Raw genomic sequence first — 19,584 nt, 5'->3', positions numbered from 1 at the left:
GATTTGATTTGATATTGATTTGATATTGATTTGATATTGATATTGATTTGATATTGATTTGATATTGATTTGATATTGATTTGATTTTATATTCATTTGATTTTATATTCATTTGATTTTATATTCATTTGATTTTATATTCATTTTTTATTTTATATTCATTTTTTATTTTATATTCATTTTTTTATTTTATATTCATTGTTGTATTTTATATTGATTTTATTTTATATTGATTTTATTTTATATTCATTGTTGTATTTTATATTCATTGTTGTATTTTATATTCATTGTTGTATTTTATATTCATTTTATTTTATATTGATTTTATTTTATATTCATTGTTGTATTTTATATTCATTTTATTTTATATTGATTTTATTTTATATTCATTGTTGTATTTTATATTCATTTCATCAGTGAAAAAGCACCGAATTCATTTTTAAGAAAGCACAATATAAAAAAAAAATCAAATTTCCAGGGGGTTGAATTCTCCATCCTTCCCCATGTTTGTGTCTGAGGAGCTCTGGAGTGGAAATGAAATAAATAAATCCCAAGCAGAGCTGTTCTGCCAGGAAATTCCCACGGGATTTCTTTCTCCCATTTCTGGAATTTCCGTGGGGATGAAGAGCTTTGCCCTGAGGGTTTCACCACCGGAAATTCCCTCCCAGAATGGAACTTTCCCCAAAATATTGTGGCTAAAAATAGAAAAATAGCCCAGCAGCAGTGCTTGGGATGTGAATTCCTGCAGGATTTATGTTCCTGAGCTGCAGGGAAGAGTTTGTTCCCAATTTATATTCAATTTATACTCATCAGATCCAAGTTTTCCACAGGATTACAGGAATTTTACCAGATTTCTGCTCCTAAAAAATCCTAAAAACCCTTTTTCCTCTCCCTGCCCACAGCGGGGCAAACAGACAAAACAAACAAAAATAAATCACCATTAAAAAAACCCAACCAAACAAAAAAATAAAGTTAATTTTGGTGTTTTTCGCCTTGCCAGACTGCACTAAAGCAGAATAAAATCTGGAAAATCTCCTCCCTGCTGGTGATGGAGGAGATTATCAAAGAGAAATTGCTGACATGATTTTTCCTGGGAGTTTTCCTGCTGCCCGAAAATTCATCCCACCCGCAGGGATTGGTGAGCTGAACCCTCTCAGTGACCTCTGGGAGAAGGTGGAAAAATAAAAATGGAAGGAAAAATGGAAAGAAAAGAGAAAAATACGGGAAAAATGGAAAGGGAAAAATTGGAAAGGGAAAAATTGGAAAGGGAAAAATTGGGAAAGGGAAAAATTGGGAAAGGGAAAAATTGGGAAAGGGAAAAATGGGAAAGGGAAATAATGAAGGAAAAATGGGAAGGAAAATAATGAAGGAAAAAAGAAAAATACAAGGAAAAATGGAAAGAGAAATGGAAGAAAAAGAAAAAGAAAAGAAAGAAAAGAAAAGAAAAGAAAAGAAAAGAAAAGGATAAGATAATGAAAGAAAAATGAAAGAAAAATAAATGAAAAATAAGAGAAAAATAAAAGAAAAACAAAACCCCTTCGCTCCAGTCCTGAGGGGAAACGAGAAAGGAAGGAGGTAAAAATAACACAAATAACACAGAGATTTTTGCATTCAAATTCACAGCAATATCTACAGCGAAGCCTTTTCGCTCAGAGCTAAACTTTGAGGTTTTTTTCCCCTTTGAAATTCACTTCAGAGCGTTGATTTTGCTCCTTTCATCATCCCTGGATGGAAATGAAACAGAGGGAATTTTATCCAAACAGGGTGGAAAACACAACCTGGGTTGGTTTAATGATCATTTCTCAGCCTGGTTGGGTTTGGTGTTGGCCAAAGTCCCAAAAATGGGTTTTCCAAGAATCCATGGGGAGATTCCAGAGAATTCCAGGAGGGGAGGATTTTCTAGCCCAGCAGGGCCAGGAGGGGAAGAGAACAGGAATTTCTGAGCTCAGGGCAGAGGGAGGGATGGAGGAGGGATGGAGGAGGGATTTGGTGGGAATTGCACCATTTCAGGGGTTGGATGGTGCAGGAAAATCCCAAAATGTGGATTGTCAAGGAAATGTGGGACAGCCTGGGCTGGGAATGGTGGAGCAGAGCAGGTTGGGATCTGTCACTGTCCCAGGATGATCCAGGATGAAATTCCTGACTGTCACTGTCCCAGAACAATCCAAGATCAAATTGTCAAATTCCTGACTGTCACTGTCCCAGGACAATACTGTCACTGTCCCAGGATGATCCAAGGTGAAATTCCTGACTGTCACTGTCCCAGGACAATCCAATTCCTGACTGTCACTGTCCCAGGACAATCCAGGATCAAATTGTCAAATTCCTGACTGTCACTGTCCCAGGACAATACTGTCACTGTCCCAGGATGATCCAAGGTGAAATTCCTGACTGTCACTGTCCCAGGACAATCCAAGATCCAATTCCTGTCACTGTCCCAGGACAATCCAGGATCCAATTCCTGACTGTCACTGTCCCAGGACAATACTGTCACTGTCCCAGGATGATCCAAGATCAAACTCCTGACTGTCACTGTCCCAGGACAATCCAAGCACAAACTGTCACTGTCCCAGGACAATCCAAAATGAAATTCTTGACTGTCACTGTCCCAGGACAATCCAATCACAGATTCCTGACTGTCACTGTCCCAGGACAATCCAAGCTAAATTCCTGACTGTCACTGTCCCAGGACAATCCAGGATCCAATCCCTGACTGTCACTGTCCCAGGACAATCCAAGCTAGATTCCTGACTGTCACTGTCCCAGGACAATCACAGATTCCTGACTGTCACTGTCCCAGGACAATCCAGTCACAAATTCCTGACTGTCACTGTCCCAGGACAATTCAAGATCAAATTATCAAATTCCTGACTGTCACTGTCCCAGGACAATCCAATCACAGATTCCTGACTATCCTGACTGTATTTATTTAGGGATTCCCATATTTATTTAGGGATTCCCATATTTAGGGAATGGGAATTACTGGCCTGGCAAACAGAGCTCCTGCAGGATTTCTGCCCCAACCACCACAGAGACACAGAACTTCATCCAAATTCATCCAAATTCCATGTTCTGCTGCTACACCAGACTGAAATCTGAGTGAAAACACCAAAAAAAGCAGAATAAGCTTGCACAGAAATGTCTAAAAGTTTGCTTGTTTGTTTGCAGGGTTTTTTTTAAAGATAAAGTCCTCAACTTTACCCTTCATTAAATGGATTTGATGCTGCAAGGAAATCACTTCAAACACAGAATTCCCATATTTACGGATTGCCATATTTAGGGATTCCCATATGTATTTATGGATTCCCCTATTTAGGGATTCCCATATTTATTTAAGGATTCCCATATTAACAGATTCCCATATTTGTTTACAGATTCCCATATTTACTTACGAATTCCCATATTTAAGGATTCCCATATTTATTTACAAATTCCCATATTTATTTACGAATTCCCATATTTAGGGAATGGGAATTACTGGCCTGGCAAACAGAGCTCCTGCAGGATTTCTTCCCCACCCACCACAGAAACACAGAACTTCATCCAAATTTTCCAAATTCTGCTCCTCCTGCCCCCATCTGGAGCTCTTTGTGGGAACAAAGCATCCCATTGACAACCAGGCTTTTCCTCCACCCCACACTGCCTGAAAAATCCGAATTTTCCCCTTTTCCAGAACTCAGAGTTGCCCTTTCTGCAGGGCAGAAGAGGCTGGGATGTTCCCCAGTGCCAAAATCCCCCAAAAACACACAAGAGGCTTTATTTAAAACACAAGGAACTGCCCAAGGAAGGAATTCTTCAGAGGAACAAAGGCGTTTTGATGTCGGGAGCAAAGAAAAATTTGGGTAACTTCCCAGGAATTTGTGTCTGAAGAACTGAGGGGGAATTAGGATTTAGATGTCAGGCTAGTTCTGCTTCAAAAAAAAAAAAATTAGGATTTAGATGTCAGGCTAGTTCTGCTTCAAAAAAAAATAAAATTAAGATTTATGTCAGGCTAGTTCTGATTAAAAAAAGATAAAAATTAAGGTTTAGATGTCAAGCTAGTTCTGCTTAAAAAAAAAAATATTTAGATGTCAGGCTAGTTCTGATTAAAAAAAATAAAAATTAAGATTTAGATGTCAAGCTAGTTCTGCTTCAAAAAAAAATTAAGATTAAGATGTCAAGCTAGTTCTGCTTCAAAAAAAAAATTAAGATTTAGACGTCAGGCTAGTCCTGCTTCAAAAAAAAGATCAAACTTCAAACAAAACACCCCAATAACCTGCAGTCCTAGACAAAAGGTGAAGCCTGAAGCAAATGACAATTAATTTTTCAGAGCAGCACAACGACAGAATAAGTTATTTTTCATCAGTTTGGCCCAAAAATTGACCAAATTCCAAAGAAGATGTAGCAGTCACTTCCATTCCCAGAGCAGAGGTGAAGCCTGAGGCAAAAGACAACTCATTTTTCAGAGCAGCACGTGACAAGAATAAGTTATTTTGCTCAGTTTTACCCAAAATTGACCAAATTCCAAACAAAACACACCAAAACCCACCAACCAAAAACCCAAAACAAAAAACACAAACCAAAAAACCACCCAAAAAACCAAACCAAACAAAACACCCCAAAACCCACCACAACAACCACAAAACAACCCAACACACAACACCAAACAACCACCCAAAAACCAAATTCCAAAGAAGATGTAGCAGTCACTTCCATTCCCAGAGCAGAGGTGAAGCCTGTGACAAATGACAATTAATTTTTTAGAGCAGCATGTGACCAGAATAAGTTATTTTGCCCAGTTTGGCCCAAAAATTGACCAAATTCCAAACAAAACACCTCAATAACCTGCAGTCCTGGAGCAGAGGTAAAGCCTGAGGCAAATGACAACTCATTTTTCAGAGCAGCACGTGACAAAAATAAGTTATTTTGCCCAGTTTGGCCCAAAAATTGACCAAATTCCAAACAAAACACCCAAATAACTTCCATTCCTAGACCAGAGCTGAACCCTGAGACAAATGACAACTTCTTTCTCAGAGCAGCACAACACCAGAATAAGTTATTTTATTCATTTTTACCCAAAAATTGATCAAATTCCAAACAAAACACCCCAATAACCTGCAGTCCAGGTAAAGCCTGAGGCAGGTGCTATTTTTTGGGAGGAAAATTCTGCTCCACCAAACAAACCCCAGGCCAGCAAACCCTCCTGCAGGGCAGAAATCAGCCGAGTGACACTGAGTCACACTGCTGACTGCCTGGAATTTCCCACCCTGACTTCCAGGCTTGGGCTGGAAATAAATCCAAGGTGGTTCTGACATTGTTTTTCCAAGGCAGGGAGCAGCAGCACTGTGGGATTTCTGGAATATTTAGGATGGGATATTAGGATGGGAGAATATTTGGGTGGGAATGAACCTCTGGAGTTCATCAAACGCCTAAAACAGAAGCATTTGATATAATAAATATCAGATATTTGTTCTATCACAAAACAAAAAAAACACAAACAAAAAAAAACAGCATTTGATATAATAAATATCAGATATTTGTTATATCAGGCATTTGACGTAACAAAAATCAGATATTATTTGTTATATCAGGCATTTGATATAACAAAAATCAGATATTATTTGAATCAGGCATTTGATATAATAAATACCAGATATTTATTATATCAGGCATTTGACATAACAAAAATCAGATATTTGTCATATTAGGCATTTGATATACCAAATATCAGATATTATTTGTCATATCAGGCATTTGATATACCAAATATCAGATATTTGTCATATCAGGCATTTGATATACCAAATATATATAATATATATATTTTTATATATATATAATATATATATTTAAGTATATATAATAACAGAGACATAACAAATGCTTACCTCAAACAGAGGTCAGACAAAGTTAGGAGAATAAAAATCAGATTAATTTATTTAATTAATTTAGGGCAGAAAAATCCTACTGGAGAGACTAAACCCAAAAAGGACAGCGAGTCACAAATTTTTCATTTTTTATAAATTCTGTAATTAACATATTGAGTTTTAATCCTCCAATTACACCTTCAGCTGATGATGATTATTACCCTAAATTTTCTTCCCCCAGCTCACTGTTATTTACATATTTTGGGGCTCTGAGGCAGCAAAGTGTCCTTGGATTTTCCACTTGTTTTGTCTCCAAACGCTGGGAACAGAGGGTTTTAGAACTACACCAGTTTTTAATTTTTTAGAAGTTTTTTTAGAAAACTTTTAGTTTTCAGAACTTCACTAGAGCTGCAGAAACAGGAGGAACAGGAGCTAAAAATCCTCAAGGCATCACCTCCTGCCCAGGCAGAGCCCCAGGAAGCATCCAGGTGGGTTGGGATTGATCCAGAGAGGAGAATCCAAGCCTTTCCTGGAGCTTTTCCAGGGCTTTGCCACCTCCCCGTGGAAAAGGAATTTTTCCTCACGTTGAGGTGGAATTGTTGGGTTTTATTTGATTTGATTTGATGACAGGGATTGGTGAGATCCTCTCTGCAGCTCTGCTGCTCTTGCTGAGCAGAGGTTGAGTCTCTACGCTTCACCCCTGGCTGGGATTGTGAATCCTGGAATTTGTGAATCCTGGAATCTGTGAATCCTGGAATCTGTGAATCCTGGGATCTGTGAATCCAGGAATTCATTAATCCTGGAATCTGTGAATCCAGGAAATCCTGGAATTCCTGAATCCAGGAATCTGTGAATCCCAGGATTTGTCAATCCTGGAATCTGTGAATTCAGGAATTCATGAATCCTGGAATCCAGGAATCCTGGAATCTGTCAATCCAAGAATTAGTGAATCCTGGAATTCATGAATCCTGGAATTTATTAATCCAGGAATTCATCAATCCTGGAATCTGTGAATCCAAGAATTCATTAATCGTGGCATTTGTGAATCCAGGAATTCATTAATCCTGGAATTTGTGAACCCTGGAATCTGTCAATCCAGGAATCTGTGAATCCTGGAATCCAGGAATCCTGCAATCTGTGAATCTTGGGATTTGTGAATCCAGGAATTCATGAATCCAGGAATTCCTGAATCCTGGAATTCCTGAATCCTGGAATCTGTGAATCCAGGAATTCATCAATCCTGGAATCTGTCAATCCTGGAATTCGTGAATCTTAGAATTCCTGAATCCAGGGATTCATTAATCCTGGAATTCCTTAATCCTGGAATTTGTCAATCCAGGGATCTGAGGGATTTTCCAGGCCATTCCCCTCCTCGCAGCCACCTCACTTCCCTTCCAGCCCAAGGATTTCCCACCTCCCTCTCCATCCTGCCCAAGCCAAACCTCGAGCTCAGCACGAGAAACACTCCGAGATAAGGAACTCCTCCAACACCAAAAATTCCCATTCCAAGTGTGTCAAACACAGCCAGGCAGAGCCTCAAACATTCCATTCCCTGCCTGGGGAACAACTTGATCCTTATCCCATCCATTCCTCGCAGTCCTGCTGCAAATTCCACCCCAGAGCTGCAGCATGACAGGCCCTGAGTCACCTGGGTGTCTGTCAGCACCCAAAAATGGCTTTTTTTTTGTCCTTGGGCACCCAAAAATCGCTTTTTTGGTGTCCATGGGCACCCAAAAATCACTTTTTTCCACCCAGCAGCACCAGGGCAAATCCCACCACACATGGAACGACTTAAAGAACAGAAATCAACAAAAATAAATAAGACAAGCCCTGGCTAACACTGATTTAAAAAACTAGAGAGGACTGTGGGAGAAAGAAGCAGCACAGCCAAATTTCACATCAATCAACCGCAGACACGGCAATAAAAATTTGGAAATTAGACCAGAAATGTGGAAGGTTTTGAGTGGAAACACACAGAAAAATGGGGTTTTTTTCTCTCCACCCTGCTTACTCACCAGGCAGGGTGAGGAGTTGTCACAAGGAGCAGCTGGTTGGGGAAAACTCACCCCGGAAGGTAATAAAAATAAAGAAAAAAAACAGCAAAAGGAAATCACAGAGCAAAGCCTGTGATTCATCTGCTGCCCAAGGCCATGGCAGGCTGGGGAAAAACTCCAAGGTGTGCTCAGGAAACACCCAGAGCCAGCCTGGCGGGATGGGATCGATCTGATTTTTTCCACCAGAGTTTGGGGATCTCGCCGAGGCAGGAGTGCAGAAATCCATGGATAAACAGGGCAGGAAGCAAAGGTCAGGGTGTGCAGCTCTCCACGCCCTGAGGGTTACCTGGAGAAACCAGATAAGGGGGAATGGAGAAGCTGAGCTGCCTCCCTGCGCTCTGAAATGTGAAAAAAATAGCGCAAAAATGTGGTATTTTCGCGGTGAAAATAGCGCAGGGTGAGGTTTGGCACCTTTAAATTGACAGCGGACTTGAGCAAACACCCTTTAAGCAGAGTTTGGGGTGATGAACACTTTGCAGGCATGAAATTACTGCTGAAAAAATTCTGGTTTTTTCTCACATCGGGAAGTCCACCGGCACAGCTCAGCCTCCAGTGGAATAAATTACCAAAAACCCTCCCTCTGTGTCACTCGTGGCTTCCTGTGAATTGTCCCCTGCCCCATTCTCACAGGCGACCTCAGAGAGCTGCGGGTTTCAAAGCCTCGAGAAAAGCAGAATTTTATCAGTGACACCGCGGGGTTGTGTTCCTGTCAGAGAGAACACTCAGCAAAATCCTTCTGCCCAGAGCACAGGTAGGGAGTGACAACGACAGAACCTCGGAACGGTTGGGCTGAAAGGACCTTGGAGGTCACCCAGCTCCACTCCTGTCACGGGCAGGGACACTTTTCCCCACCCCAGGCTGTTCCAAGCCCTGTCCAGCGACAATTCCAGACCTGGGACACTTCCAGACCTGGGACACTTCCAGACCAGCTTCCCCCATCCCTCACCCTAAATCAACATTTCCAATTTCCTCAATTTCCCCACAACGTCTCCTTTCCCAGCCGCCTCTCCTCCCAGCCACAGGAATGTTTTCTGCTGCCTTAGAGGTTTTGTTTGTTTTTTTTTTCCCAGCGTAAAACAGGCTGGAGAGGCAGAATTTTATAAAAGTCGGCGCTGAACTTTGAGGGATTGCTGGAAGCGCAGAGCTGAGTGTATCCCAATCCCGATGGATTGACACAAACCGGGAATGGGAAGGGAAGGGAGAAAAAGGAAGGGGCGAGAGAGAAGGGAAGCTATGGAAAAGAGGGAAGCATGGAAAGGGATGGGATGGGATGGGGTGAGAGAAAAGGGAAGGGATGGAAGGTATGGAAAAGAGGGAAGGCACGGAAAGAGAGGGGAAAGGAATGGGATGGGATGGGATTGGGTGGAATGGAATGGGAGAAAAGGAGAAGTAGGGAAGGCATGGAAAAGGGGGAAGGGATGGAAAGGGAGGGGAAAGGAATGGGATAGCGTGGGAGAAAAGGGAAGGAGTGAGAGAGAGGGGAAGACACGGAAAAGAGGGAAGGGAAGGGAAGGGAAGGGAAGGGAAGGGAAGGGAAGGGAAGGGAAGGGGACAGGAAGGGGCTCACGGCTCCGGAACATCCCGGCTTCGCTCACTCACCGACCCCGTACTTCTCGCGCTTGGTGGGGATCCAGCGAGCCATGCCGGCGGCTCCGGGGGTCCCAGGGGCTCCGGTGGTCCCGGTGGTCCCGGGGGGCTCGGGGGTCTCGCTCAGCGCGGCTCCTCGCCCGCCGCAGCCCCGCGCTGCAGCCGCGCACCGAGCGCTCCGGGCTGCTCAGCCATGCTCCACAAGTCGATCCCAAAGTTAATCCCAAACTCGATCCGAAACCAAACTCGATCCGAAACCAAACCCGATCCAAAACTCGCTCCAAAAGCTCCCCGGCACACGCCCAAGCCCGCAGCCTCCCCCGGCGCACCCAGCGCAGGAGCGGCAGGGGAGGAGGAGGAGGAGCAGGAGGAGGAGGAAGGAGAAGAGGAGGAGGAAGAAAAGGAGGAGGAGGAAGGAGAGAAGGAGGACTCAGACAGCTTTCCCCGCCCCGCCGGCATCACCTGCCCGGCCCAGCTCCGCCCCGCGCTCGGACAGCCGGGCGATGGTTTCGGTATCGCCGCTCGGGGTGTTCGGGTGGGAGCGAAAGGGAGAGCCGAGCGGGGGGTGAGCCCCTGGGGCGGGCAGGGGGATCGGGGAAGGTTGGGGAACAGGGAAAGTTTGGGGATCAGGGGAAGGTTGGGGATCAGGGGAAGGTTGGATTTTAGGGAGAGGTTGGAGATTGGGAAAGTTTGGGGATCAGGGAAAGTTGGATTTTTGGAAAAGGTTGGATTTTAGGGAAAGTCTGGGGATCAGGGAAGGTTGGGGAACAGGGCAGGCTGGGGATCAGGGAAGGTTGGGCTTTAGGGAAAGCTGGAGATAGGGAAAGGTTGGGGATCAGGGGAAAGTTTGGGTATCAGGGAAAGTTTGGGGATCAGGCAAGGTTGCATTTTAGGGAAAGGTTGGGTTTTAGGGAAAGTTTGGGGATCAGGGAAGGTTGGGGACCAGGGAAAGGTTGGATTTGAGGGAAAGGTTGGGGATCAGGGCAGGCTGGGGGTCAGGGAAAGGCTGGGAATCAGGGGAAGGTCAGGGAACAGGGAAAGGTCGGATTTTAGGGAAAATTTGGGGATCAGGGAAAGTTTGGGGATCAGGGAAGGTTGGATTTTTGGGAAAGGTTGGGTATTAGGGAAAGGTTGGAGATCAGGGAAAGTTTGGGGATCAGGGAAAATTTGGGGATCAGGGAAGGTTGGATTTTGGGGAAAGGTTGGGTTTTAGGGCAAGGTTCTTCCCCCAGAGGGTGCTGAGCACTGAACAAGCTCCCCAGGGAATGTGACATTCCCAAACCTGCCGCAGCTCCAGCACAACACTGCCAGGGTGAGATTTTGGGATCCAAACTGGGATCCTCGTGGGTCCTTCCAGCTCAGGATATTCTGATTCCACAGACTCCTGGCATGGTTTGGTTGGAAGGGACCTCAGTCCCCATCCTGTCCCCGCCCTGCCACCAGCCCTGCCACCAGCCCAGGCTGCTGCGGAGCTGCTCGGGTCACTCATTAATCAGAGAAAACACAGAGGTGACTCTGCAAGCACTCCGGGAATCTGGGAAATGTTCTCAGGCGGCTGAGATGTTCCCGAGATTGGCGACATCGGCAGTGGTGACGCAGAGGTGCCACTGCAGGGCTGGTACTGGCACCCCGCACGGATTTGGGGCTCAGGGACATCAGTGGGGACAGTGGGACAGTGTGGGGACAATGGGACAGTCTGGGGACAGTGGGACAGTGTGGGGAGACAGAGGGACAGCCCGGGGACAGTGGGACATCAGTGGGGACAGTGGGACAGCCTGGAGACAGTGGGACAGCCTGGGGACAGTGGGACAGTCTGGGGACAGTGGGACAGTAGGGGACAGTGGGACAGCCTGGGAACAGAGGGACAGCCTGGGGACAGTGAGACAGTAGGGGACAGTGGCACAGTAGGAGGCAGGGGGACAGCCTGGGGACAGTGGGACAGTCTACTGACAGTGGGACAGCCTGGGGACAGAGGGACAGCCTGGGGGGACAGGGGGACATCAGTGGGGACAGTGGGACAGCCTGGGGACAGTGGGACAGTGTGGGGACAGTGGGACAGTAGGGGACAGTGGGACAGCCTGGGGGGACAGAGGGACATCAGTGGGGACAGTGGGACAGCCTGGAGACAGTGGGACAGCCTGGGGACAGTGGGACAGTCTACTGACAGTGGGACAGCCTGGGGACAGAGGGACAGCCTGGGGGGACAGGGGGACATCAGTGGGGACAGTGGGACAGTCTGGGGACAGTCTGGGGACAGTGGGACAGCCTGGGGACAGAGGGACAGCCTGGGGACAGTGGGGACAGCCTGGGGGGACAGAGGGACAGCCTGGTGACAATGGATTTCTGCAGCACCACCCCCTAAAAAGTAAAAAACCAAAAAAAAAAACAACAAAAACCAAATACAACAGGAGTAGGACTGCAGAACCAGCTGAGATCCGAGACCAGCTCATTCAAAACCAGAATTTCTCACACACACTGAATTTTTTCCAATCCCTGACTCCTCCTGGCAGTTAATTCTCTGCTCGGCAGTGGATCTGAGAGCTCCGAGCTGATTTCACTTCAAGATCTCTGATTTCAGATCCCATCAGCTCCCTGAGCCTCGCGGCGCTTTTCCAGCCCAGGGGAAACCAAACCTTGGCAGCAAATGAAAAAAAAAAGCATGAAAGGGAGACAAGTAGAGACTGGAGAGGTTTGGGTTATCAAGTGGGGAAATTTTTATTTAAATTGAAGATTTGCAAATGTCAGGAATGGAGCTCAACCTTCCCTGAAAGGAGTTCTTTCAGAAAGGCTTTTATTTCATTTTTTTTTCCACCAAATCTGCATTTTCCTTCTCTTTTTCTCTGTTTTTTGTGCCCTGAGCAGGGGAATTTTTCATTAAAATCAAGATTTGCAAATGTCAGGAGGAGAGTTCAACCCTCCCTGAAAGGAGTTCTTTCAGAAAGGCTTTTATTTCTTTTTTTTTTTCCCACCAAATCTGCATTTTCCTTCTTTTTTTCTCCGTTGTTTTTTTCTGCCCCGAGCAGGAAAATCCATTATTTAATTATTTAATTATTAAAATTTTTTAAAATTTAAAACAATGAAATAATGAATTATTTAATTATTCGATTATTTAATTATTAAAAATAATTCAATTAATTATTTAATTATTTAAATTTAAAAATAATTTAATTAGAAACAAATAAATAAATAATAAAAATTTTAAATAATAAAATAATAAAAATAAAAAAATTTTTGTTGTGTTTTACAGATTTTCTGAAATCTTCTCCTTTTTTCCCCCTTTTTTTGTTGTGTTTTACAGAATTTTCTGAAATCTTCTCCTTTTTTCCCCTTTTTTGTTGTGTTTTACAGACTTTTCTGAAATCTTATTTTTTTCTCTTTTTTGTGTTTTACAGATTTTCTGAATCCTCTCTTTTTTCCTTTTTTTTTGTGTTTTACAGATTTTCTGAAATCTCTTTTTCCCCCCTTTTTTGTTATGTTTTACAGATTTTCTGAAATCTTTTTTTTCCCCTTTTTTTGTGTTTTACAGATTTTCTGAAATATTTTTTTTTTCCCACTTTTTTTTTTTTGTTGTGGCACAATTAAAATCAAAAAGAAACGGAATTCTGCTGCCCTCCTGTGTCTGAACCAAAACTGCAGCCAAAGCATCACTAAAACGATGGGAAAATAAAGAATAATTTTTTTTTTTTTTTTTGCTGGGATAACATTTAAGAATTTTTTATTAACATTTAATTAAATTTATTAACATTTATTTGCTGCGATAACATTTAAGAACTCTCCCTGATCAGCCTGGAGCCTCTCGAGCCAAATTCTGTGTACAAAAAACCATTTGAATAAATCAGTTTATATCGGAGAAAGGGAAAGGACGTGGAAACTGTGGAGAAAAAAAATAAAATAAAATAACAAAGCCAACTAAAAAACTCGGACAACAAAAGCCATCTGGTCGTTCGTTTAATAATAAATATTAAGTAATAAATAAATATTAAGTAATAAATAAATATTAAATAATAAATAATTATTAAACAATAAATATTAATAATCTTTATTAACATTATTTATTAAATATTAAATATTAAATATACTATTTAGTAAATATTAAATAAATATTAAATAAATAATAATAAATAATATTTATTCATTTATTCATTTATTAATTTATTATTAAATAATAAATTAAATTGGCATCTGAAGCAAAAATTCTGCTCATTTCCAGACAGAATTTTCCCAGTTTTTCCTCCTCATTCCTGCCCCACTACCCTAAACCCAGAAAATTCCAAACGCTGAATTCCCATTTTATTTCCCACACCAGGAAAAATGAATTTTTCCCTCCCTCCCTCCCCAGACCGTGGGGAAGATGGGAAGGAGGAAGGATTTTCCTGCAGGATTTTCCTGGCTGATTCCCAAGCTGTCCTGCAGTTCCATCCATCCATCCATCCATCCATCCCTGCTGGCTATTGATTATTTGGTTTTTAATTCAGCTCTGATTGAATTCAGATTTAATTCAGTGGCTTTAATGGCTCCTTCCCGAAACTGAGCTCAGCAGCAGCGCTGGGGGAACATTGATCAGCACTGCCTGGGGTGGACATGAGAGGGGATTGATTTGGGGGGAAACTGGGGGAAATTGGGGAAAATGGGGGAAAATAGGGATATTGGGTGATATTGATGGTATGGGGTGATTTTGGGTGATTGATTTGGGGGAAATTGGGGAAAATTGGGGGAAACTGGGTGAAAATGGGGGATATTGGGTGATATTGGTGGTATGGGGTGATTTTGGGTGATATTGGGTGATTGATTTGGGGGGAAATTGGGGGAAAATGGGGGATATTGGGTGATATTGGTGATATGGGGGGATTGATTTAGGGTGAAATTGGGGTGAAATTGGGGGAAAATAGGTGAAAATGGGGGATATTGGGTGATATTGGTGGTATGGGGTGATTTTGGGTGATATTGGGTGATTGATTTGGGGTGATTTTGGGTGATTTTGGGTGAAAATGGGGGATATCGGGTGATGTTGGTGACGTGGGGTGATGGATTTGGGGTGAAATTGGGTGATATTGGGTGGTACTGGGTGTAATTGGGTGATTTTGGGTGATATGGGGTGATTGATTTGGGGTGAAATTGGGCAACATTGGGTGATACTGGGTGATATTGGGTGAAATTGGGTGATATGGGGTGAAAATGGGGGATATTGGGTGACATTGGGTGATTGATTTGGGGTGATTTGGGGTGAAATTGGGTGATACTGGGTGAAAATGGGGAAAATTGGGTGATATTGGGTGACATGGGGTGATCGATTTGGGATGATTTTGGGTGAAATTAGATGATACTGGGTGACATTGGGTGACATTGGGTGATATAGGGTGATGGATTTGGGGTGATTTGGGGTGATTTTGGGTGAAATTGGGTGATACTGGGTGATAGTGGGTGATTGATTTGGGGTGATTTTGGGTGATATTAGTGCTGTGGAGTGATGGATTTGGGGTGAAATTGGGTGATATTGGGTGAAAATGGGGGATATTGGGTGATAGTGGTGATATGGGGTGATTGATTTGGGGTGATTTGGGGTGAAATTGGGTGATATGGGGTGATATTGGGTGGCAATGGGTGATATGGGGTGATTGATTTTGGGTAAAATTGGGTGATATTGGGTGATATTGGGTGACATGGGTGACATTGGGTGATTTGGGGTGATTTTGGGTGAAATTTGGTGATTTTGGGCGACATTGGGTGATTGATTTGGGGTGATTTGGGGTGATTTTGGGTGGTATTGGGTGTAATTGGGTGATTTTGGGTGATATGGGGTGATTGATTTGGGGTGGTTTGGGGTGAAATTGGGGGAAAATGGGGGAAAATGGGTGAAAATGTGGGATATTGGGTGATATTGGTGATATGGGGTGATTTTGGGTGATATGAGGTGATTGATTTGGGGTGGTTTGGGGTGAAATTGGGTGATATTGGGTGAAATTGGGTGATACTGGGTGACATTGAGTGATTTGGGGTGAAATTGGGTGATATTGGGTGAAAATGGGTGACATTGGGTGATATTGGGTGATTGATTTGGGGTGATTTTGGGTGAAGTTGGGTGATTTGGGGTGATATTGATGATACTGGGTGATATGGGGTGATTGACTTGGGGTGATTTAGGGTGATTTTGGGTGAAACTGGGTGATACTGGGTGACACTGGGTGATTGATTTGGGGTGAAATTGGGTGATATTGGGTGAAATTGGGTGACACTGGGTGAAAATGGGTGACATTGGGTGATATTGGGTGATATCAGGTGATGGATTTGGGGTGAAATTGGGTGACATTGGGTGATACTTGGTGACATTGGGTGATTGATTTGGGGTGATTTAGGGTGATTTGGGGTGACATTGGGTCATATTGGGTGATTGATTTGGAGTGATTTTGGGTGACATTGGGTGACATGAGATGATATTTTCACTCTTTTTTCACTCCAGAGAAACCCAAACCCGATTTATTTCAGGAATTTCCGGGCAGGAGGAGCAGCCATTGCCTGTGACAAACTGCAGGTGTCACCAGGACCTGTGATATGAGGTGATTCATTTGGGGTGATTTAGGGTAAAATTGGGTGACATGGGGTGATTGATTTAGGGTGAAATTGGGTGATTTTGGGTGAAATTGGGTAATATTGGGTGACATTGGGTGACATGGGGTGATCGATTTGGGGTGAAATTGGGTGATATGGGGTGATTGATTTGGGGTGATTTGGGGTGATTGATTTGGGGTGATATTGGGTGATATGAGGTGATTGATTTGGGGTGATTTGGGATGAGTTAGGGTGAAATTGGGTGATTTTGAGTGAAATTGGGTAATACTGGGTGACATGGGGTGATTGATTTGGAGTGATTTAGGGTGACATTGGGTGATTGATTCGGGGTGAAATTGGGTGATTTAGGGTGATTGATTTGAGGTGATTTTGGGTGATTTTGGCTGAAATTGGGTGATACTGGGTGACATTGGGTGACATGGGGTGACATTGGGTGACATTGGCTGATATTGGGTGAAATTGGGTGATATGGGATGATTGATTTGGGGTGATTTAGGGTGAAATTGGGTGATATTGGGTGATATTGGGTGACATTTTCACTCTTTTTTCACTCCAAAGAGACCCCAAACTGATTTATTTCAGGAATTTCCAGTCAGGGAGGAGCAGCCATTGCCTGTGACAAACTGCAGATGTCACTAGGAGCTGTGATATGAGGTGATTAATTTGGGGTGATTTTGGGTGATTTGGGGTGAAATGGGGTGATATTGGGTAATTGATTTGGGGTGAAATTGGGTGATTTTGGGTGAAATCGGGTAATATTGGGTGACATGGGGTGATCGATTTGGGGTGAAATTGGGTAATTTTGGGTGAAATTGGGTGATATGGGGTGATTGATTTGGGGTGATATGGGGTGATTGATTTGGGGTGACCTTGGGTGATATCGGGTGATATGAGGTGATTGATTTGGGGTGATTTGGGATGAGTTAGGGTGAAACTGGGTGATTTTGAGTGAAATTGGGTAATACTGGGTGACATGGGGTGATTGATTTGGAGTGATTTAGGGTGACATTGGGTGATTGATTCGGGGTGAAATTGGGTGATTTGAGGTGATTTTGGGTGATTTTGGCTGAAATTGGGTGATACTGGGTGACATGGGGTGACATGGGGTGACATTGGCTGATATGGGGTGAAATTGGGTGATATGGGGTGATTGATTTGGGGTGATTTAGGGTGACATTGGGTGACACTGGGTGACATTGGGAGACATGAGATGATATTTGGACTCTTTTTTCACTCCAAAGAGACCCAAACCCGATTTATTTCAGGAATTTCCAGTCAGGGAGGAGCAGCCATTGCCTGTGACAAACTGCAGATGTCACCACCAGCTCGGCTGGAGGAGCAGCAAGGATCAGGATGCTCAGAAATCCCTGAAAAAAGAGGAATTTGGGGAATTCCTGCAGCGATTTCTGAGGTTTCTGCAGCAAACAGAGAGAGAAGGAGAAGTTTGATTTAATTTCATTTAATTTAATTTGATTTAATTTAATTTAATTTGATTTGACATTCAGTGCAACCCCAAAAATCCTCAATTTTCCAGGTTTTTTCCCAGCAGTGACTCAGCTTTGGGGTTTAACCCCAAATTTCCCAGCCTGGGGACAAATCCTCTCTGCAGTGTCCCCTCTGTCCCCCTCTGTCCCTCAGCTCTGGGGTTTAACCCCAAATTTCCCAGCCTGGGGACAAATTCCCTCCCCAGTGTCCCCTCTGTCCCTGGCCTGGGTCTGAGGATGTCAATATTGAATTATTTAATGACCCAATATTTAATGATCAAGGGCTGAAAAAAGCCCAACTGCTGGAAATGGTGCAACTCAGCAATTCTGTGGTGGGAGAACAGCAGGAGTTGAGATTATGGATATTTATATTGACTTTTTTTATTATTATTATTTCTATATTTCTATTTACACTGACATTTCTGTATCTATTTCTATTTACATTTACTTTTACATTTACTTTTATATTTATATTTATATTTATATTTATATTTATATTTATATCTATATCTATATCTATATCTATATCTATAGCTGTATCTATCTCTATATATCTCAATATTTATATTTATATTTACATTTATATTTACATTGATTTTTTGTTCTTTAATTTTTAATTTATTTTTAATTTCTTTATTTCTGTTTCTACTTATACTCACATTTCTGTATCTATTTCTATTTCTATTTACATTTACATTTATTTTTACATTTCTATCTATATCTATATCTATATCTATATCTATACCTATATCTATATCTATATCTAATCTATATCTATATCTATATCTATATCTATATCTATATCTATATCTATATCTATATCATCTATATCTATATCTATATCTATCTACATTTATATTTATATCTATATTTATATTGATTTTTTGTTCTTTAATTTTTCTTTATTTCTTTATTTCTACTTCTATTTCTACTCCCATTTCTATATCTATTTCTATTCCTATTTCCATTTTCATTTTTTTATATTGTATTTCTATCTATATCTATATCCATATATATATCCATATCTACACCTATATCATCTATATCTAATCTATATTTATCTATCTATCTATATCCATATTTATATCTATACATATATATCTATACCTATATCTATATCTACATTTATATTTGTATTTATATTTATATTTGTATTTATAATTATATTTATATTTATATTATATTTACATTTACATTTACATTTACATTTATATTTACATTTACATTTATATTTTTATTTTTATTTTTATTTTTATTTTTATTTCTATTTCTATTTCTATTTCTATTTCTATTTTTATTTATATTTTTATTTTTATTTATTTTTATTTTTATTTTTATTTTTATTTTTATTTTTATTTTTATTTTTATTTCTATTTCTATTTTTATTTCAATTTCTTTATCCTGCTCCCTGACTCCCAGCAGGACAAGGCTGGATCACCTTGAGCAGAGCAGCACAGCAGCCAAACAGCACAGAATGCTCTGGGGAATCAGCCAAGAACTCCCAAAATGCCCCAAATTCCTGCTGACATCATCCTGCTGACGTCATCCTGCTGACGTCATCCCTGCTGACGTCATCCCTGCTCTGCATCCCAATCGCAAATTTGGGATTTCATTTCTCACATCAGCCTTAAAGCCACCGTGGGTTTATTCCCTCTTTTTCTGCTTTTCAGAGCCAACAGAATTCTGTTTTTCCAGGTTTTTTTCCCATGCAAATCCCAGCCTGGCTTGGTGATCTGCCCAGGAGAGCAGGGAGACACTTTTGGGGTTAAAAATTGGGATTTTCATCACTGATTTTAGCGTTGATATTTGCATTTGACAATTTTTTTGGGTTAAACGTTGGGATTTCAATCAGTGACTTTAGGATAATTATTTGCATTTAACACCTTTTTAGGTTTAAAAGGATTTTGATTAGTCACTTTAGGATAGATATTTGCATTTGACACTTTTTCTGGTTTAAAAGTTGGGATTTAATGAGTGAATTTAGGATAAATATTTGCATTTAACACTTTTTTTGGTTTAAAAGTTGGGGTTTCAATCAGTGACTTT

At 41.8% G+C, this 19,584-nt stretch overlaps 1 protein-coding gene across 1 annotated transcript in view; it reads right to left on the bottom strand.

The window, feature by feature from the left end:
- The window catches only part of DOCK5 (dedicator of cytokinesis 5), a 109,143-nt gene extending 99,268 nt beyond the window's left edge, over nt 1-9,875 (bottom strand). The window contains exon 1 of the mRNA XM_085080493.1: nt 9,500-9,875. Within this exon, the coding sequence (XP_084936619.1) occupies nt 9,500-9,542 (43 nt within the window). The 5' untranslated portion in view covers nt 9,543-9,875. The remainder of the gene's footprint in view (nt 1-9,499) is intronic.
- Between the last annotated feature and the right edge of the window lie 9,709 nt (nt 9,876-19,584).

Source organism: Lichenostomus cassidix, chromosome 22 (genome assembly GCF_008360975.1).
Source record: "Lichenostomus cassidix isolate B80296 chromosome 22, HeHo_3.0, whole genome shotgun sequence".
Classification (NCBI taxonomy): Eukaryota; Metazoa; Chordata; class Aves; order Passeriformes; family Meliphagidae; genus Lichenostomus; species Lichenostomus cassidix.
Note: the sequence above shows the minus strand (reverse complement) of the source record. Positions and strands in the feature narration are given on the sequence as shown.